This window comes from Mercurialis annua, linkage group LG4 (genome assembly GCF_937616625.2).
Source record: "Mercurialis annua linkage group LG4, ddMerAnnu1.2, whole genome shotgun sequence".
Lineage (NCBI taxonomy): Eukaryota > Viridiplantae > Streptophyta > Magnoliopsida > Malpighiales > Euphorbiaceae > Mercurialis > Mercurialis annua.
The window spans coordinates 36,047,066-36,065,827 of NC_065573.1; the positions used below are offsets into that span (position 1 = coordinate 36,047,066).

General features: G+C 30.0%; 2 protein-coding genes and 1 long non-coding RNA gene across 13 annotated transcripts; 2 read left to right on the forward strand and 1 right to left on the reverse strand.

Annotated features, from left to right (window-relative positions):
- The first annotated feature begins 2,936 nt into the window (after nt 1-2,936).
- LOC126678987 (cytochrome P450 83B1-like) lies at nt 2,937-5,999 on the forward strand. The gene is made up of 2 exons (XM_050373922.2): nt 2,937-3,871; nt 5,261-5,999. Exons 1-2 carry the CDS (start codon nt 2,987-2,989, stop codon nt 5,870-5,872), a joined length of 1,497 nt encoding a protein of 498 aa, XP_050229879.1. The 5' UTR covers nt 2,937-2,986; the 3' UTR covers nt 5,873-5,999.
- Nucleotides 6,000-6,342: 343 nt separating this feature from the next.
- Nucleotides 6,343-9,967, reverse strand: LOC126678988 (uncharacterized). Its single transcript, XM_050373923.2, has 8 exons — nt 9,812-9,967; nt 9,453-9,551; nt 9,259-9,326; nt 9,068-9,140; nt 7,987-8,099; nt 7,786-7,890; nt 7,181-7,280; nt 6,343-6,600 (listed from the first exon to the last, which is right to left on the reverse strand). Exons 2-8 carry the CDS (start codon nt 9,534-9,536, stop codon nt 6,424-6,426), a joined length of 720 nt encoding a protein of 239 aa, XP_050229880.1. The 5' UTR covers nt 9,537-9,551; nt 9,812-9,967; the 3' UTR covers nt 6,343-6,423.
- A 3,022-nt stretch (nt 9,968-12,989) lies between these two features.
- Nucleotides 12,990-16,641, forward strand: LOC126679093 (uncharacterized). 11 transcript variants are annotated; one of them, XR_007640805.2, is made up of 12 exons: nt 13,141-13,396; nt 13,628-13,728; nt 13,894-13,973; nt 14,234-14,381; nt 14,732-14,779; nt 15,018-15,066; nt 15,398-15,442; nt 15,578-15,702; nt 15,794-15,833; nt 15,910-15,963; nt 16,151-16,179; nt 16,337-16,641. It is a non-coding gene; the product is annotated as an uncharacterized LOC126679093 (long non-coding RNA). The 11 variants fall into 11 exon arrangements; XR_007640806.2 differs by adding an exon at nt 14,615-14,645 and having other exon boundaries at nt 12,990-13,396; nt 13,628-14,381; XR_007640802.2 differs by having other exon boundaries at nt 12,996-13,396; nt 13,894-14,381.
- Nucleotides 16,642-18,762: the final 2,121 nt, after the last annotated feature.

An 18,762-nucleotide genomic window follows, 5' to 3' on the forward strand; every position in this document is an offset into this window, starting at 1 on the left:
ACATATTCAATACATATTTGATACGTATTCGTTGTTCGAAACCGTTTTCTTATTTTTATGTCTTTTTTTAAGTTCTATTACTAATATTTTTATAAATTTCACAAACTTATCAAAAAAATTAATACATGTATTACTTATATATTTAGTATACATATTTGATACACTTCCAATACATATTTAATATATTTCTAATACATATGTAGTACAAATCTTATACTACATAATAAATATATTTTTAAAATGTATTAAATAGATAAATCATTAATATATCATTTATACATGATATATATATTTTTCACATATACTTAATATATATATAATTTATACATAATAGAATCATGAGGGTATTTTGATAATTTTATCTTTAATTAATGATAAATGTGGCTACTTTTTTATTTTTATATGACAAAAAGTGTCTTTGTTCTATTTTTTCTATATTTTATATTTTTAAAATTTAATATATTCATATTTTTAAAATTAATATTAAATAAGTAAATAAATATTTGTATTTTGAAATTTATTAAAATATTAGTATTTTAAAATTTAAATATTAAATAAGTAAATAAATAATTAGATAAACCATTTGTTTCAAATGTGAGGTAAAATTTACATATTAAATATGTAAATTTTATTTGATTTAATAAAAAAATAGATAGCTGACCTGTGCGTCACCCGCACGTCCGTGGAGCATGTGCACCAGCGCAGCTGGTGCACATGTTGATGCGTCAACATGCCTCTGGTGCACATGTTGATGCGTCAACATGCCTCTGGTGCACATATTGATGCGTCAACATACCTGACGAGCGCATTAGGCCTACCGATGCATAATACGTACAAAATGTAGTATTTTGGTTAAAAAAATGTACCACATGTTATACAAAAATTGTACCGCATGAAACAAATTCTACTACTTTTTTTATAAATATCTGTGACTAACCCAAAAAAAAAACAATTGGGACTTGATTGAAAGGTTTGGTAGGATGGATGGACTAATTGGGTATTAGTTATTTTCCTCATCAGAATAAAGCTTTAAGACTGTACGGGATTTGATAATTGGATTTCCATAACTAACTTTTGTGTGGAAAATTTGGCATCTATTAATGGAGTTAGGTTTCACACCTGAAAATTTGGCATCTATTAATGCAATTTGTTTTTCTATTATTATCTTTAGCACAAATAACTCAAAATTGCATTTCATTTTCATTCAAAGTTTCAAACTTTTAAGAACTTTTTTGGCAATTTTTTTAATTTTTTAGTTTCTTTTTACATTTATACCTCATAATTTAAAATTGTGAAATTTTATTATAAAATAGAATACTTATGCGCTTTATAAAACACCACCGCCTTCGGCTTCCGTACATAAATTGTAAACACTAAACTCTACATTCTTTTGGAAAGATAAAATACTAAAATTGTTTTGAACCATATATGTTGTATAAATTTTGAAGGTACGTAATAATATAATAGGGATGGAACTGGAGTTTTTTTTTCAAATTAAAATTAATTACACCCGCTTTTAAATTCTTGATTTATTTTCAAAAAAAGTAGAGATAGTTCTCCCCTTGCCCACTTTTTTTTTTGGAACAAAGATCCGTTTTTAACTTGACACAAGAGATGTGATCAAATTTGTATCTTTGGAAAAAACGCCTTAAAATTTGATAGTTTGCCTTAATTTACTCCTTCAATTTTAAATTGTCCGATAAATTTCTATCAATTAGTCTTAATTTGTATGTAATGCTCCAATTGTTTGCCGCTATATCGTTCGAGTTAAAATGAGCTAAAATAACAAGTTTGAGAGTATTTCTTTTCTTAAACCACAAGAATGTAACCTTATTTAATATTTTAACTAAATTTAAGGGATCAAATAGATGTGAATAATCAGTCCTCCTCTTAAGGTACGGTACGCAACATACTCCACTCAATAATAGAATGTGAAAATAACTTTACATAATATTTCTATTAAGTCAAAATAATAGCCAATTATTTAAAAAAAAATAGCCAATTTGATGAAACTGTTACATAATAACTTACATTTTTTTTTGGTAAGCCCATCCGGTTTCCAAGGCTTCGCCCTGACTAATCCGGATCGGACCTGCGTCGCGCACCTGGCATGGTGGGTGAGTCTACCAGTGGGAATTTTCTGCATTCACAAGGACTCGAACCCGAGACCTTGCTTAAGCGATATCAAGCCGCTTACCACTTGAACCAACCCCATTGGTTAATAACTTACATATCAGAGGCTGATTGTTGTACTAATTTTGGTCCCGTCGAACAATAATTGGTTGTTCCGCCTCTGTAATATAGACACCATAAACTATCACATGCACCTTATCATATGCTAGTGGCCCATTCATTTAAATACAATGTAATTAACCCAAAAAAAATACAATCTAATTAACTTTCACTATGCAGTAATATATATCCCTAAATAATAATTTAGATATTTAAGTCTGTTAATTTTAAGAATCGACATCAGTATATCTAATTTTAAAATATACTTATTTTTAAGATTTATTTTTATAATACACAATTTATCTTTAATTTCATTTTAGGAAGGGATATTTAGATCTAAAATGAAAATTGTGTGTCTGATAATAAATTTAAATAAAAAAATGGATATATTTGTTTAAATTCGCAAAATTGATGAATCGGAATTTCTAGATCATATTTCAGAAATATAATTGACAAAATAGTCAAAGTTATATATGGATATAAAAAAATATTTTGCCTATCTTATTTAATATATATAATAATCGACTAAAACAAACCAATTTTTTCCTGTTTTTGTCAATTTTTTATCACTCAAAAGAAAAAATAGTCCGCAAGATCGATTTAGTAACCTGATCGGCCGATATACATCCCTACTTACATTATAATCTTGAAACCGTTACTAAGCTGACATTGCAATTGTGATAGTAGTGTGAATTGAGATTTATATATAGCTAAAGATCTCCCTTTGTCATTGCAACATATCCATACACAAAAAATGTTTCTTCTCCTCTCCCTTTTACTTCTCCCAATTTCCCTATTCTTTCTTCTCAAGAAACAAAAACCTAACCCTAATAATAAACCTCCGGGTCCAAAAGGTCTTCCCATAGTAGGAAACCTACTTCAACTTGACAACACAAACATTCAGAAATATCTATGGCAACTTTCCAAAAAATATGGCCCTCTCATCTCTTTAAAACTAGGTTTCAAGCAAACCCTAATAGTTTCTTCGGCTAAAATGGCAGAACAAGTATTGAAAACCCAAGATCTTGATTTTTGTAGCAGGCCACATTTTTCTGGTCAGCAAAAATTATCATACAACGGTCTAGACTTAGCTTTTGCACCGTATGATAATTACTGGAAAGAAATGAGAAAAATATGTGTCGTCCATCTTTTTAATTCGAACCGTAACAAGAATTTTCGACCCATGCGAGAAGACGAAGTTTCTCGTATGATTCGAAACATTTCGGAACGAGCTTTTGATTCTAAACCAGTAAATTTGACTGAAGAAACGGTGAATCTTGCGAGTTCTATAATACGTAGAGCTGCGTTTGGTAAGAGGTATAAAGATGGCGAAAGTGAAGCGAAGAGGTTTCATGAGCTGATTACCGAAACAGAAGCTTTGTTATCGGCTGTTTTCTTTTCGGATTATTTTCCATACATCGGATGGATTGTTGATAAAATGTCTGGACTTAGGTCAAGACTTGAGAAGAATTTTCAGGAATTTGATGTTTTTTATCAAGAAATTATTGATGAGCATAGTGATCCTGAGAGAGAGAAGCCGGAGTATGATGATAATATTCTTGATGCTTTACTTCAAATTCGGAAGGATCAATCTTTCAAAATTCAAGTAACTTTTGATCACATCAAAGCAATTCTTATGGTATGATTTCAGTTGATCAGTTAAAAATTTCTAAGTATTTTTTTTTATTTTGTATATATGTTATAGACATTATAATTATATGTCCAAGAATTCTTAAGAAAACTTAGGCGACCTACCAGATGCTTAGGATTATGAACTTTCATTTCCAATGTGAATTTATTTCTCACAAATGATTTAGAATTTGTACATGATTAAATTTATTTCTCACAAATGACCCCCACACCTCACTTAATTTCTCATAAATGAACCTCACACCTCACTTGAGAATTTCTCATAAATAACTCCCACCCCACGCCTCAACTGCACACAAATCTACAATAGTAGTGATGCCTTGCTTGATTAGGAGTAAATAGACTAGAAAAATAGGTTGTGTTCGTTTTATATGCTCTCTCTATTCTAATTGAACAAATGTTTTTTTAATATTTCAATTGATAATTTTTATTCATAGAATAATTTTTATTATTAATTTATATCCTTCCGAAACATAATATTTGTTGCCTTTGAAAAAAAATTGGTCATAATTTTTCTCACTTTAAAATATCAAGGTTGTATTTATTATTATTATTCCAAGTTATCCTTATCAATAAATAGATTAATGAGACTAAAACTAATCCAACTTAAAAGCAGTAGTAATTAATATGAACAATTTAATTAAAAAATGTATTTGTATTATTTTAATTTATTTGAAATCGCATTGACAAATATTATAGAGCATAAGGAGTTCTTTAATCTTTTTCAATTAATGCATTTACAAGGACGTGACATTTAATATAAGATGAGGATATAAGATAGAGTTACTAATTTTATTAAAATAATGTAAAAGATAAATTTTTTTCAAGTAGAATGAGATGGAATGAGTATTTTATTCCTTACTACAAAATTGAGAATGTTGACTAATACCTTCGTAGAAAAATTAAGATAAATTATACCCATTATTTAAATGAATACAGAATACTTAAATACAATAAAAGAAAATTAAATTAAATTATTACAATTATTTAAAGAGTGTTATTTTTAACATATAATGTGTATCAAATGAGAATCAACTTCTTGAAAAAAAGAAGGGAAAAGTTTTTAAAAAACACTAATTACCTTTTATCATTTTTTTATTATATCACGATCTTGTAAAATCGTCAATTTTTTTTTCAAATCTCCACATGTCACTTGTATCCGAATTGACTTATTCGAACTCATTTTTCGCTCAGAAAAAATCAAAAATAAATATTTTTCTAACTTTTTGGACCAAACAAATCCTAAAAACTTGGCAGAGAATTTTTACCCTTTTTATTGTCTCTTCTAAGCAAATTAGTTGTTATTATATAAGAAAGTGTTCATTGTGCTTACATTTGGATTTATTAATTTTGACTGTTTTTGTTTGCATGTATATAGAATGTATTCGTTGCTGGAACAGACACAAGTGCTGCTTCAGTAGTTTGGGCGATGAGCTTACTAATGAAAAATCCCCAAACAATGACAAAAGCTCAACAGGAAATCAGAACCTTAATCGGAAAAAAGGGTTTTGTAAATGAAGATGATATTCAGCATTTACCTTATCTAAAAGCTGTAGTAAAAGAGACAGCCAGACTTCAACCAACAGTTCCATTACTACTCCCTAGAGGAACAGTTAAGAATTGCAGTTTAGGGGGTTATGATATACGGAAAAATACCCTAGTTTACGTGAATGCATGGGCTATCGGAAGAGATCCTGAAACTTGGGAGAAGCCGTTAGAGTTTTGTCCAGAAAGATTTTTGGACAGTGACATGGACATGAGAGGACAAGATTACGAGTTAATACCGTTTGGTGCTGGTCGGAGAATTTGTCCCGGTATGTACATCGGAATCGCTAATGTAGAGCTTTCACTTGCTAATCTTCTCTACAAATTTGACTGGGAAATGCCATGTGGAATGAAAAGGGATGACATAGATGTTGATAGTGTGCTGCCTGGTATTGCTGTTCATAAAAGGGATCATCTCCTGCTGGTGGCAAAGAACTACATCTGATCGAGGTTAATTATGCCAATGGTTCAGATATGAAATCAGAAGTTCCAATTCATGTCATTACTTAAAAGTTATTTGTCCAAATAATACATGAAAATATACAATAAAAATTGTTATAGTTAATTATTAAGAGATATTTGCAATTTTTAGTTCTCTAATTACAAAAGGATTATGAATTATGATGACATCTACATTCTCTCAAAAGTGACATGTAAATATTGAAAATCAGCCCACATCTACAATATTTCACAAAAAAATATTGTAAGAAGAACTGTAATGTAGATAAACTTCTAAGGAAGTTCAGGGCCAATCATCCAATAGTTCCCTTTACATTATTATAAACTTCAATAACCAGCAACTTGGTAAATATGAAGGTTAATGGGACAATCAGACCTATGTAATAGTTCCTTATTTCTAGAGAGTTCCTATTAGTGTTAATGCTAATGAAGATATTTTTATAGATGAAGGACCTATAAAAAAAACTGATCACTGGTTTAAATTTTTAAGTAAAGATAGAATCTGTTTAAACCGAAACATATATCAAAGAAATACTTTCAAGTGACACGAATTAGGAGTACAACCATGATGAAAATACATGTCATTAAAAACATCACAAGCCATGTGAAGCATGTTGTTTTTGAACTTTTTGAATATATGTCGAGGGCTCGAACATTGGCACGCCCAGTGCTAGCCAAGCTTTGCTCAACCGCCTTCTCTGTAGAATCAAGTATCTACATTCAAACAAACAACCAGGTTCTAAGAGAAGCTAAAAATATGTATGCTGCACAAAAAAATCAGGACACTCCAGGGCTCTGTTTGCAACTAGATCAAGCATGAAATATAAAAAATATATAAAAATCTCTGACAATATATAAATATATATATAAAAAAAACAGGCAGGTTGGTGCAAGATTATAACAATTTGCATAACAATGTTTATCATCTCATAGAATTTAGAAGCGTGATCTATGTAGCACGAAAATGGGAATGTTGAAACTAGAAACGCCGAAACAGGAAACAGAGAAATTATATTTTTTACTAGAATATGCTATAAATATAGAGTTTTGTAGTTTTAGAAGTGTTTCCGGAAATGGAAACAAAAGGCTGAAGTGTAGAAGTCGAGAAGTTTTTGTACATGTGCCGGAGACTGCAGGTATGGCCAAAATTGGCTTTGAATGCATATGCTTGAACTTCTAGTGTGCTAGAAGTCAACCCTAACAACCAAAATACTATCGACCAGCTCAATTTTGTGAATTTAAACAGCTGATTTCAGTACTAATATTGATACCCAATAAAATGATAAACTGTTACCTTCTCAGTATTTTGCAGGGACTGACTCATTAGAAGACTACTCTCTTTAAGTTGTTGTGCCAATCCAACCATTTCATCAGTTAAGTTCTCTTGGAGATTTCTGTAACAGGATAGGAAGACAATATAATAATAAGTCAAAACAACATGCCCAACAACTCAAATTCAGGTGTCTTGCACTTATTGAGAGTTGAGACCCATTGTAGATACAGATTAAGGAACAAACTAATATCTGAAAAGAACCAAACATTTTAATTTTCTTTTCTTTCCTTTTTTAAGGGGAGAAGATCTTAACTATTAAACCATTAGTCAATTACATAAAGCTTATTATAAATGTGCAGTGGAAGACATTCAATTTCAACGGTATCTAATAAAAGAGAACAACTACAAAAGGCGAAAGGCAAAAATTCGCTAGTGCTATGCTCTCCTCCCCCCACTAAAACTCTTCCTTGAACATATTATTTCTATTTTTCCTTTTCATTATTTTGCAAGCATGAAAAACTTAAGTTACACGAGTACATCACATCGTGTGATGTAATATGTATTACTATAAAAATTATAAACAACACATGCTTCAAAATTAAACCAACTCAAAAGTCACAAAGTACCTGTGCTTTTCAATATGAGCTTTTGCTGCAGTATCCAATTTGACAGGTGTTGATGTATCGGCATGAGTAGTGTCACGAGTTCTGTCATCAATGTTTGACGCTCCCCTATATAATCAACCCATTCACAGCTCAAAATACTAGGGGGAAAATGAAAGAAGAATTGGGAGATTCCATAAATCACATAAATCCTAATAAACTTACACAAATCTTCTTCTCAAGCCAGGAGAGGAAGGAAAGTTAGTTTCTTCATCGGCACTGGGACTTTCTTTTTTTGGACTCTCACCCAAAGTGTCTTCGGATACCCTAATATGAGGCTGAGAATTAACATTATAGCTTATAAGTATGAGTAACAAAATAAACATCGAGCACGCCAACAAGCATAAGTACTAAGATAAACAGATGGAAACAACATCATCAAGGCACACATGTGATGTATAAGAAACATTATACTATAGGTTGGTGCTTCCACAAAAAAAAAATCGTAAACAAGAACCAGACACGGCGGCAGCCTGCCCAAAATGGTCCTCTATAATTTGACAATTAATTTTTTTTATTTCAAACAGTAAAACTAAAATAGAAGATAAAGAACATAAAAGTTTTAACAGATATGGAAACTAAGGAAAGCTAATGGCCAATTCTTCTGTCCTTAAGTTATGATAGTGACGAATAATTAGTTTTTCAATAAATAGTTAGAGATTTAAATAATATTTATTTGACATGTAGGAATAAAAAACAAAAACTTAAAGATAAACTCCATAGAATTAAGATTTAAGTAATATTTATTTGACATGTAGGAATAAAAAACAAAAACTTAAAGATAAACTCCATACAATTAAGATTTAAGAACATAACGATAATTTGATAAGAGTTCAAACTTCATGAACTTTCCTTTCAAAGCCTTAAGTTCAGGACCATGGTACATTACAACCGGAACTCAAACATAACATACAGATGAACATTATTCATGAAAGACACAGAATAATTTAAATAGTAATTGTTTCCATCAGCACTACCGTCAACATAAAGTCGTAAAACACTAAACCTAAAAGCATGTATCAATGTGCAGATGAAACATATTCAACATATCCAACTGCTAAAAACAGCCACAAAACTGTTCACTACAGCCAAAAGATATAGACGATTGGATGAAAGGCGAGAAATAGCCTAATTGTAATCAAACATGCATTACAACTTACCAAATCACACATGTAACAGTAACAAAATTCACGGATCAATAATTACCATCCATCTAATTTCTACTTCAATGAATAATTTAACATACCAATGAAGCAGCTATGTTGGAAGCAATGGCTTCAATCTTCTCAGAATATTCATTCACTTTGGCCTTTGAAACTCTATAGAAATGCATTAAAACATTGATTTTTATATAGCAATCGTAAATTTTTTTTATTAAAAAGCAAGGTTTAGGGTTTACTGCATGACCAAAACAATAAGAGAATAAAAAATTGGGACCTAGGTAAGCCATCTGGAGTTCTCTCTTCGGCTAATTGTTCCAATTGTTCCCTTAACGTAGCAACATACTGCAAAATAGTTCGTTATCTATATAATTATGACTAAGCAATTAGAAGCTGAAGATAGCTTCATTATAATAAAAAAAAAGGAAACAATCATTTAAAGGCGGAAGTTCGTATAGATTCGATACATACATGTATTAATTTCGCTTGATTTTGCTGGCGAGGAGCAGCTGCCAGCAATCTTTGTAAGTTGATTGCTGTTTTACTCATTCCCATCACAAGATTGATCCTCTGCCAATTAACAGAATTTAAAAGCAAATGTAATGTCATATAGTTAATGATAAATCGACCTAATTAACTATCAAAAAGGACGATAATAACAGAAATTAAAGAAAAACAAAGAATCCCTATATCAATAAATGAAAGCAAAATTCATCAATAGGTTTTCACATATTTTAATCCCAATTTAATCACTGCACACTAAAAATTGCATTACATTTACAAAAATTCGCATGAAATAAATCAGAAAAAAAAAAACGAGTTTCGCTCACCTGTAGATTGTTTCCCCCTTCTTCTTTTGACCGTCCTTTTGCATTTTCATGAAAGTGAAGAGGAGCAAAATAGAACGGGAAAGAAGACCAGTAAAAAAACCCTTGTAGTTTTTCAGAAAGTATAGATGGATCCTTTAACTGTTTTTTGATACAATTAAACCCTCTTTGTTTTTTAAATAGAACAACCAACACCGTTTCGAATTTACCGTTAACTTGCTGACCTTTCACGTTAATATTAGCTGACAGGGCATAATTTTAACATAAGCTATGAAACATATGACAAATCATTAAATTTCCTAGTTTCTAATTTCAAATCCCTAAAATCCCTGCATATTATATCCCCTAATTTCCCTAAGCATGTGCATAATAGTGAACACCAGATAACCAACTTGCTTTAAACAAGAGAGAATTAGCTAATTACCTAGACTAGAAAAATATTAGCATTTAGTAACCCTAAAATTCTAACTTGATTTACATACCCCACGCGTGTCAACCATTTATTTTTTTACTCAGCTCTTTATTTTTTATACTCCACTTATACCTAACACACTTTATTCAAAGTTTCTTCTTCTTCTTCTTCTTCTTCTTCCTCTTCTCAGCTCATTTAAAGAGAAAAAAAACAACAAATCAACAATTCAATTTAAAATCTTCAGCTCATAACAATTCAACAAATTGATTTCTCTAATTCTATCATTACTTTTTAAAAATTTATTGTGACTTTAAAATTTAATTTCGATCCGCTCGAATTTTTAATTCCTAATCAAATAGCTTCAAATTTCACTTCGAATTCAAATCTAACGATCATAACTTTCTTAAAAAACAAAGAAAACTGTAAATTATTAATTTATTTGTTCTCATTAAAAATCTATTAAAAAAGGTTTCAAACGGTTTCAAGTACAGTTTCAATTACGGTTTCAAACCGTTTACAAAGGTTTCAAACAGTCTAAAACAGTTTCTAAAAAACACTTTTAAACAGTCTAAAAAATAACAGTTTCAAACAGTTTCAAAAAACAGTTTCGAACCGTATAAAACAGTTTCAAACCGTTTACAAAGGTCTCAAACTGTATAAAACAGATTCTAAAAAATACTTTTTAATAGTTTATAAAATAACAGTTTCAAATAGTATCAAACAGTTTCAAACCGTTTACATAAAAAATAACAGTTTCAAAAAAACAGTTTCAAACCGTTTACAAAGGTTTCAAACAGTATAAAACAGTTGCAAACCGTTTCCAAAGATCTCAAGCAGTCTAAAACAGTTTCTAAAAAACACTTTCAAACAGTTTAAAAAATAACAGTTTCAAACAGTATAAAACAGTTTCAAACCGTTTACAAAGGTTTCGAACAGTATAAAACAGTTTCGAGAAAACAGTTTCAAACGATTTCTAAAATTAATTTAAAACATTTGAAAATCAGGTCAAAATATCATTAATGAAGAACATTACGATTTTTTCAAAAAAAGTTGTAAAAAATTCCAAAAAACGATGCTAAAATAATTTAAAACAACATAAAAAAAAAAGTAGAAGAAGAAGAAGAAGAACTTTCCCATCTATCACCATCATATTATCTCTTAAACTCTTTTTTTATTCAAATTTCTTTGTCTTGTAGTTCATTTGTATAATGTGGAAAATAGAAAAAGCATATTTAAGAAAAACGAAGAAAAAAAAAAGTTGCAGAGGAAAGAAGAAGAAGAAGAAGAAGAAGAAGAAGAAGAAGAAGAAGAAAAAGAAGAAGAAGTGAGAGAAAAAAAAAGGCCTAATACCTTAAAAAACCCCGACCTTTTAGCCCCTTTTCAATCATACCCTGACGTTGTAAATTTGTCAATTTTACCCTATTTTGCATTTTTGTGTTTCAATTGTACCCTAAAATATTAAATTAATGCCTTTTTTATTTGAAAAAAATTTAAAAACATTCTCCACGTCTAATATATATTAATTACATGTTTTTAAAATTTATTTAAATTTTGTTAAATTAATTAGGAATTTAAATTAGTGTTAATTTGATTATGGTTTTTAATTAGTTTTTAAAAATAAATGATTTATTTGTACTTTTTTGAATACAAAAGAATTTAATTTCATCTTTATACTTAGTTAATTGAATGATTTCATCATTTAAGTAAAAAAATTAATAAAAATTAAAAAATTGGGGTACAATTGAAAACGGAAAATTCAAAAGTGAGTAAAATTGACAAATTTGCAACGTCAGGGTAGAATTGAAAAAAACATTAAAGGTCGGGGTTTTTTGAGTGATTAGGCCAAAAAAAAATGAGAAGGAAGAAAGAGAGAAAAGGAGAGAGAAAAGAAAAAAACGAAAAAAGAAAGAAGAAAGAGGAAAGAGAAAAAGGAGAGAGAAAAAAAAGGAAAATGAGATATGCATGTGTTTAAAAGAAGGAGAGTAAAAATACAAATAAGTTATTTTGCTAATTGAGGTACAACTAAAAATAATAAAAAAATAGAGTAAAAAAGTAAATTTTTGAAATTGAGATATTTAGAACAAATAAGTTAAAAAAAGATGTGTTTTGTGCAAATTCCTCTTTAAACAATTAGAATGACTATTAACCTAATCAATAAACAAGTTCATGATTTTCAGCTACGATATTACCAGTTTGAATATCATTGTTTTACATATTACCATTTTATTTTTGCATATATACCAACTATGTTTCTTTAGAAAAATACACAATTGATAACAATTACCATAAACGACATTTTTTATACAATAAATATTTTCTCCGAATTTTCTCGCAATGTTATTGTTTGGGTGCTGTTCTTCTCGCAATGTTATTAATGGTTGCAACAGTACTTGATTTTCTAAAAGAAAAAATACTTGAATTTGGTATTGTAATTTGTAATACAAGAATAAAGCTGACTGCGGGACACATGTACTGATGTGCATGATAGGGTGATTAGAAAATACTAATGGAGATTAGCAATTCAAAATAGGAATCAAGTCGCTGGTTCTAGATATATAAAGTGTACTAATTACTTTAATTCAATATGAAATTATTTTATTTATGCTATAACTACGCTGAATAATTTCCATCATGATAGTGCGATTGGCTCATCCTATTGTCACCTATTTTCAACTCTTTGACGTAATTTGTACTGTGCTCTAATTGCATGCTCCTTTTTCATGAATCATTAAAAAAATACTACTACACACTACACCAAAATAGTGTTTTACCGGCAATTTCTTAGAGATGGTTTTAAATAGTGTCATTAAATTATAAAAGTAGAAGTTAACGACGTTATCTAGAGACGTGTTTTTATTTCGTAGGTATGTAACGGCGGTTTAAACCGTCTCTATGTATAATTAAAGGTGAAAAGGGAAATCTTTAAATCTTTTTCACGCTGCTCTCACGTTCAGTTTATCATTTTCACAGCTTTCTCTTCCATGCTTTCTCTTTGATGCTTTCTCTTCATGGATGAAGAAGTTTAAATAGATTCATCGAGTAATTGATTCAACGATGCTTACTCTTAATGCACAATCTTCTTCCTTACTGATTTTTTCATCGATTCAGAAACTTATACAGAGTTATTCTTCATGGTGCTCAAAGTTCAGATTACTGCCTCGAGAATCGATTGTGAGGTTAGTAGCGAGATTAAAATTGATTTTGATTTCGTTTTAGGTATTAATCCATTAAGTTTGATTTTGTTTTAGGTTTTAATCCATTGAATTTGATTTTGTTTAGTTTTTTATCCGTTAATTTTTGATTTTGTTTTAGGTTTGAATCCATTGATTTTGATTATGTTTTAGGTTTTGGTCCATTAATTCTGATTCTGTTTACGTTTTAATCCATTGATTTTGATTTTGTTTTAGGTTTCTATCAGGGAGTGTTAGCTCACTTGCTAGTGCTTACTCTCCTCCTCCATTTGCAGATCTCATTTTCTTTCTTAGTCTTGAATCATTATTTCATTAAGGTATTATACTCTTTTTAGTTTATTTATTGTTAGTCTTCTGTGTTACAATGAGCTTGCTTTCAAAGGGAATGAACAAATTTAGAAAAGGGACTGTTATGTGGACTTTTTAGCTAGAATTTGTGCATTTTGTTTCCATCTACTTTATCATTTACCTGTAAGTGACAGATTGCTGTAATTTTCAACTCTCTAGAGGCCAATGGGAATTTACTGGTTACTTTGATATATTCTCACAAGTTGAACCAGTGGTAAGTTATTGAGTTCTGTTTGATGAATGTGCTAGTTAGGTGTCTATATGAAGGTGATATGTTTCTGGTTAGTCAATTGATAGAGGAAAATGATGAAAATAGATTCCCAGCCTGGTAATTTAGTACTTTATTTGATAGCACATGATCTATGTTACATGGAAACTTTTGCCTCTTTCCATCAAATTGTTTTGAAGCTATGTCATGTCATAGACTTAAAAGCCGTTTAAATATTTTAATATTCTGGCTGATTTTCTAATTAGGCAAGCATGAGGACAACACCTTGATCTGCATGATTCTCCTCTCTTAGCTCTAGCAGCTACTGAGTGTCAGTTACTCGAAGCAGAATATGAGGAATATGCAATTGCTAATAGTAGTAGTATCGCTTGTCTTCGATCGGTTGTCCTAATTGTAAGCAGCCATCTTGAAACACTTTTCTTGAGCTTATTACCACTCATTAATATAATTTTGTGCTTCATATTATCACTCATTAATATAATTTAGTGCAGCCGTTCTTATGCCATTGCTAATAGTAGTAATTTTATTTGGAGCGTAAAGTTTGAACATCACTTGCGCGACTGTTGGTTCTTATGATAATTTATCAATGTTTCACTCATCACTGCTGCTTTGTGTTTTGGTCGCAGGAAACCAAAAATATGCACAGGGTTTAGAAACGTACTATGAACGGATTATGTCTAGCCCTAATTTGGTGCTTCACATGGAGCTTCTCTGCTAATATCTATTGTATCCTACTTTTTCAGGACTGAAACTTGCGGCTGAGATTGGAACTCCAAATATTGCTAAATCAGGTACTTCGTTTTGGCGCGGAGAGTAGTAGTTTTACATTTGAAATGATATTGATGAGAGATACTTCTAACTCTAATTGGTTATTTGGATTTGTTTTGTGTTTGTTTTGGATATTTATTACTCTCATGGTCATGCTGAAATTTCATTTAACTCTGCTTTGATTTGCACAAAAAAAAGAATTGGATTTCTTGCTGAGTTTGAGCTATCAGTTTCATAAGGTATATCTATTTTCTTTTTCAGGGGATACAAAATAAACGTACAAATAAAAAAGCTTCATCGGTTTCAGAAGGTATATCTATTTTAATACGCCTTTTCTTGTTTCCTTCTTCTTTTCTTTGTTGTTTTCTCTCTTCTCGCTTCTCCTCCTCTGATCACTGACCACCACTCTTCGCCGTTAGTAACCTATTCTTTCATTTGACTATTTTTGTTCTTTATCTAAATTCTACTTTGGTTGCAGTAATGCCACCCTTAACTTTTCAAGTAATCTGTTATTATTTTTCTTTTCTTTAGTTGTTCGGTTATTAATTTATAGATAAGAGATAAATATTTTCTTGTTAAATTAAAAAAATATAGGTGCGTTGACATTGTGCTGACCTGACTTTTCTTTTATATAATGTCAGGTCAAAAGAATGAGGGAAACATTATATTCTGCTCTTCTTCTCCAGGTTCTCTTTTTTGATAAATTATGCATTTACTTGAATTTTATGTCTTGAAATCAAGTAGTACTGTGATCCTATTATTTTTAAATGCATTACTGCTGGTATTATGTTGTTTACCTTCTGTTCATGTTTTTTTTCTAGGATTCTGCCATTTGTACCAGCTGATGAGAAAGTGATTATTTTTAAGTTGCTTGCCTCGTTAGGGAACAAAGGTGCTGTTTGGACTTGGCTTATCTAGCCATGGATGCTATCGGATTGTAATATAAGTATGGTTTCAAGTTAACTTTGCCCTTTTGTTCTTCTAGTTAATTATTTGTTAGTACCTTATTAATATATATTTCCTTGCATAAAATGCAGTTGTGAGACGCACTACTCCCATCAGCTAATTTATAGCATGGTAATAGCAATATTAGTTCCGTAAACTAGATGTGGATATTGTATTCATAGATTTAAATATTCTGTATTGATTTCAGGATGTCTTACCCAAGTGTTGATGCTATAAATGATCCCGTCATGGGAAAATCAAGGTAAATAAAACTCACTAAGTTGTTCATTTCATGTTCTGAATAGGCTCCAAGTGGTCTCATCTGTTTTGCATAATGGCTAAGTTAATATAACCATAGATTGAAAAGCTTGTATGCATATACCATGCAATTTTTATTAATGTGTTTGTTTGTTTCCTCATTTATTATTATCGTTGTTTTATTTTTGCAGTGCGAGGCTCAAGTTGTTAGTGCCAGAAGGTATGTTCTTAATATCCTAATCTATTGCCAAATAATTTTTATCATTTAATTTTCCTAGATTTGTATGATAATTTTGCAGCTTTGATGTAGTACTCTTTTGTTATGATTTTGGGATACTAATTTTAACATCTGATTTTGCCAGTGTTTTTATTCGCAGGAAGCGCTGTCTGATAAAAAAATTCCATACATGGCTCACAAAAACAGAAGACTTGCCAAATCAAAGGAAGAAACATTAAGAGAGCAAGGGGAACAAAATAGTTTGGCAGGGGAAAGAATGCAAAAGATTGAGCTAATAAATATACAAGTGGGATTGCAAGATCATCTTTCAAAGACTTAATTTTTTCTTGAATTCAATATGAATTTTTTTGTTGAAGTCACAAATTCAAAATGAATCAACAGAATCTAATGTATCAATTTTTGACCATAAACATTACTATTTATTAGTATTATAACTTCAGAAAACTGTATTTGGAATAATAATAATGTTGAAATTGAAAATTTTGTGAATTCAAAAGGTTCTAAAATTTAGTATCAAAACTAGCGGTAGAGACGGTTTTAAATGTCTCTAGAAGAAAAATTAAGATATCAAAGCCAGTGGTAGAGATGGTTTAAAACGTCTCTAGAAAAAAATTGTGTTTCTAAAATATGCAATAGGGGCGGTTAAAACCGCCCCTACAATCCGCCGTACTTACCCCGGCGGTTGTTCTTACCGCCTCTATTTTGTAGCGACGGCTAAAAAGCCGGCGTATTTGAGATGGTTTGTTAAACCGTCGCTGAATCTTGTAGGGGCGGTTTTAACCGCCCCTACACCTGATAAAAACCGCCCCTATAGAGCAGATTTGTTGTAGTGACAGTAGTCGATAGATGTAGTCTAAAATTTATGATCTTTTCATTCCTTTGTAATTTATTCTTTTAAAAATATATTATTTAGTAGGCTTATAATAACCTACAGACTCTGACTTTCGAGTCTTCGATAATTAAATCATCCGAAGTTTAAAAACGATCACTAAACTCTCTAACTTTTATGGCGGCTGAACCCCCTAAATCCCATATATGACTAAAATACTCATGGCACCGTCTTTTTTGTTCAACCGGTATTTTTTTTAAAAAAATGATGGCGCCAGCAATCATGTCATCAAAATACAATAAAAAGTTAATACCTTTAAATTTAATTAAAAAAATTCAACCAATCCAACCCAATTTAACACAAACCACCCAATTTAACACAAACTACCGGTCAACCCGCCCAGCTCCACCTAACGACTGTTGAAATTTTTTTCGGTTATCTTTTTCCATATGTTCTTCGATTTGTTCATGAATAACAAATCCGTTCTTGGATCGGTTCTTCATGAACATATCCTCTTCCAACTAAGAATAATATGTGTATTGAAAAATATTAATTTTGATAAATTAAATTATTATTATTTAATTTTATTCTGTTTAAAATAATCATTTCATTATGAAATTATTTTTTCACATAAAAAATGGAATTATTTCTCATTCTTATTTCACGCTAAATTTATCATCAAAATCATCAGAAAATAACCTTTATTTTTATTATCTATCATTTCTTTTAATTTTAATTTTATTTGTTTCCAACATAACTGAGCAAAATCACTGCATATTTATATGTTGCTACGGAGATTACCAAAATAAATAAATAAATGTTGCTACGGAATTAACAGGAGAAATTGAAGAATTTAAAAAGTCAAAGAAGAAGATCAAAGATTAAGTAAGCTGATGATCCAATGGTTCAAAATGCTGACTGTCCTACTGCCTAAAAAAAAGAAGTATGTTCAGACTTTCTCTGTCATATCTGTTATTAATTTCATTTCTGGCCAAAAATATAAATAAATAAACAAAAATATAAATATTACTACAATAACCCTTCACATTCAAATTCCAAAACAGCAACACAATACCAACAAACCATTGGTTATCACTTCAAGAAACTTACAACCATATCCTCTCTGTAAATTCCTTAAAAAGGTATCAAATTCAAAACAAATCATAATGTAAACCTTTTTATGGAAAAGATTCAACATTTAAAAATTAAAATTAATTTTACTATATATACCACTACTTAAATATTTAAAATTTGTTTTCAATATTTGAAATTTGTTTTAATAAAAAAATTAAGATGAGAGTATCTCTGAGTTAGATGAGACATTTTTCTAATTTATTTAACTAAGATATGATAACTTATTTTTTTTAAATAATGTAGTTCTTATAAATTATAATATAATTTAAACGATTTTATCTCTATTACGATCTAATTTATCCAATTAAATCAAGTGAGACTAATTTATTCATGCGACAATTATTTAATTGTCGGCTATTAGATCAAAATTCATATAATTAAGTTTAGATAGAAAGCAAATATGAACATATATACTAGTATTTAATAATGGTCATACAAGTAAAATTAATTTCAATTGATTTTATGTTTTTATATAAATAAAATTATAGTCAAGAAATTAGGGATCACATCCGAATATTTCAACTAGATTGACATCCTTGTAGCGACATATTACACTATATAACCAAAATAAAATATTTTAAATCATCCTATAATTAACAAGA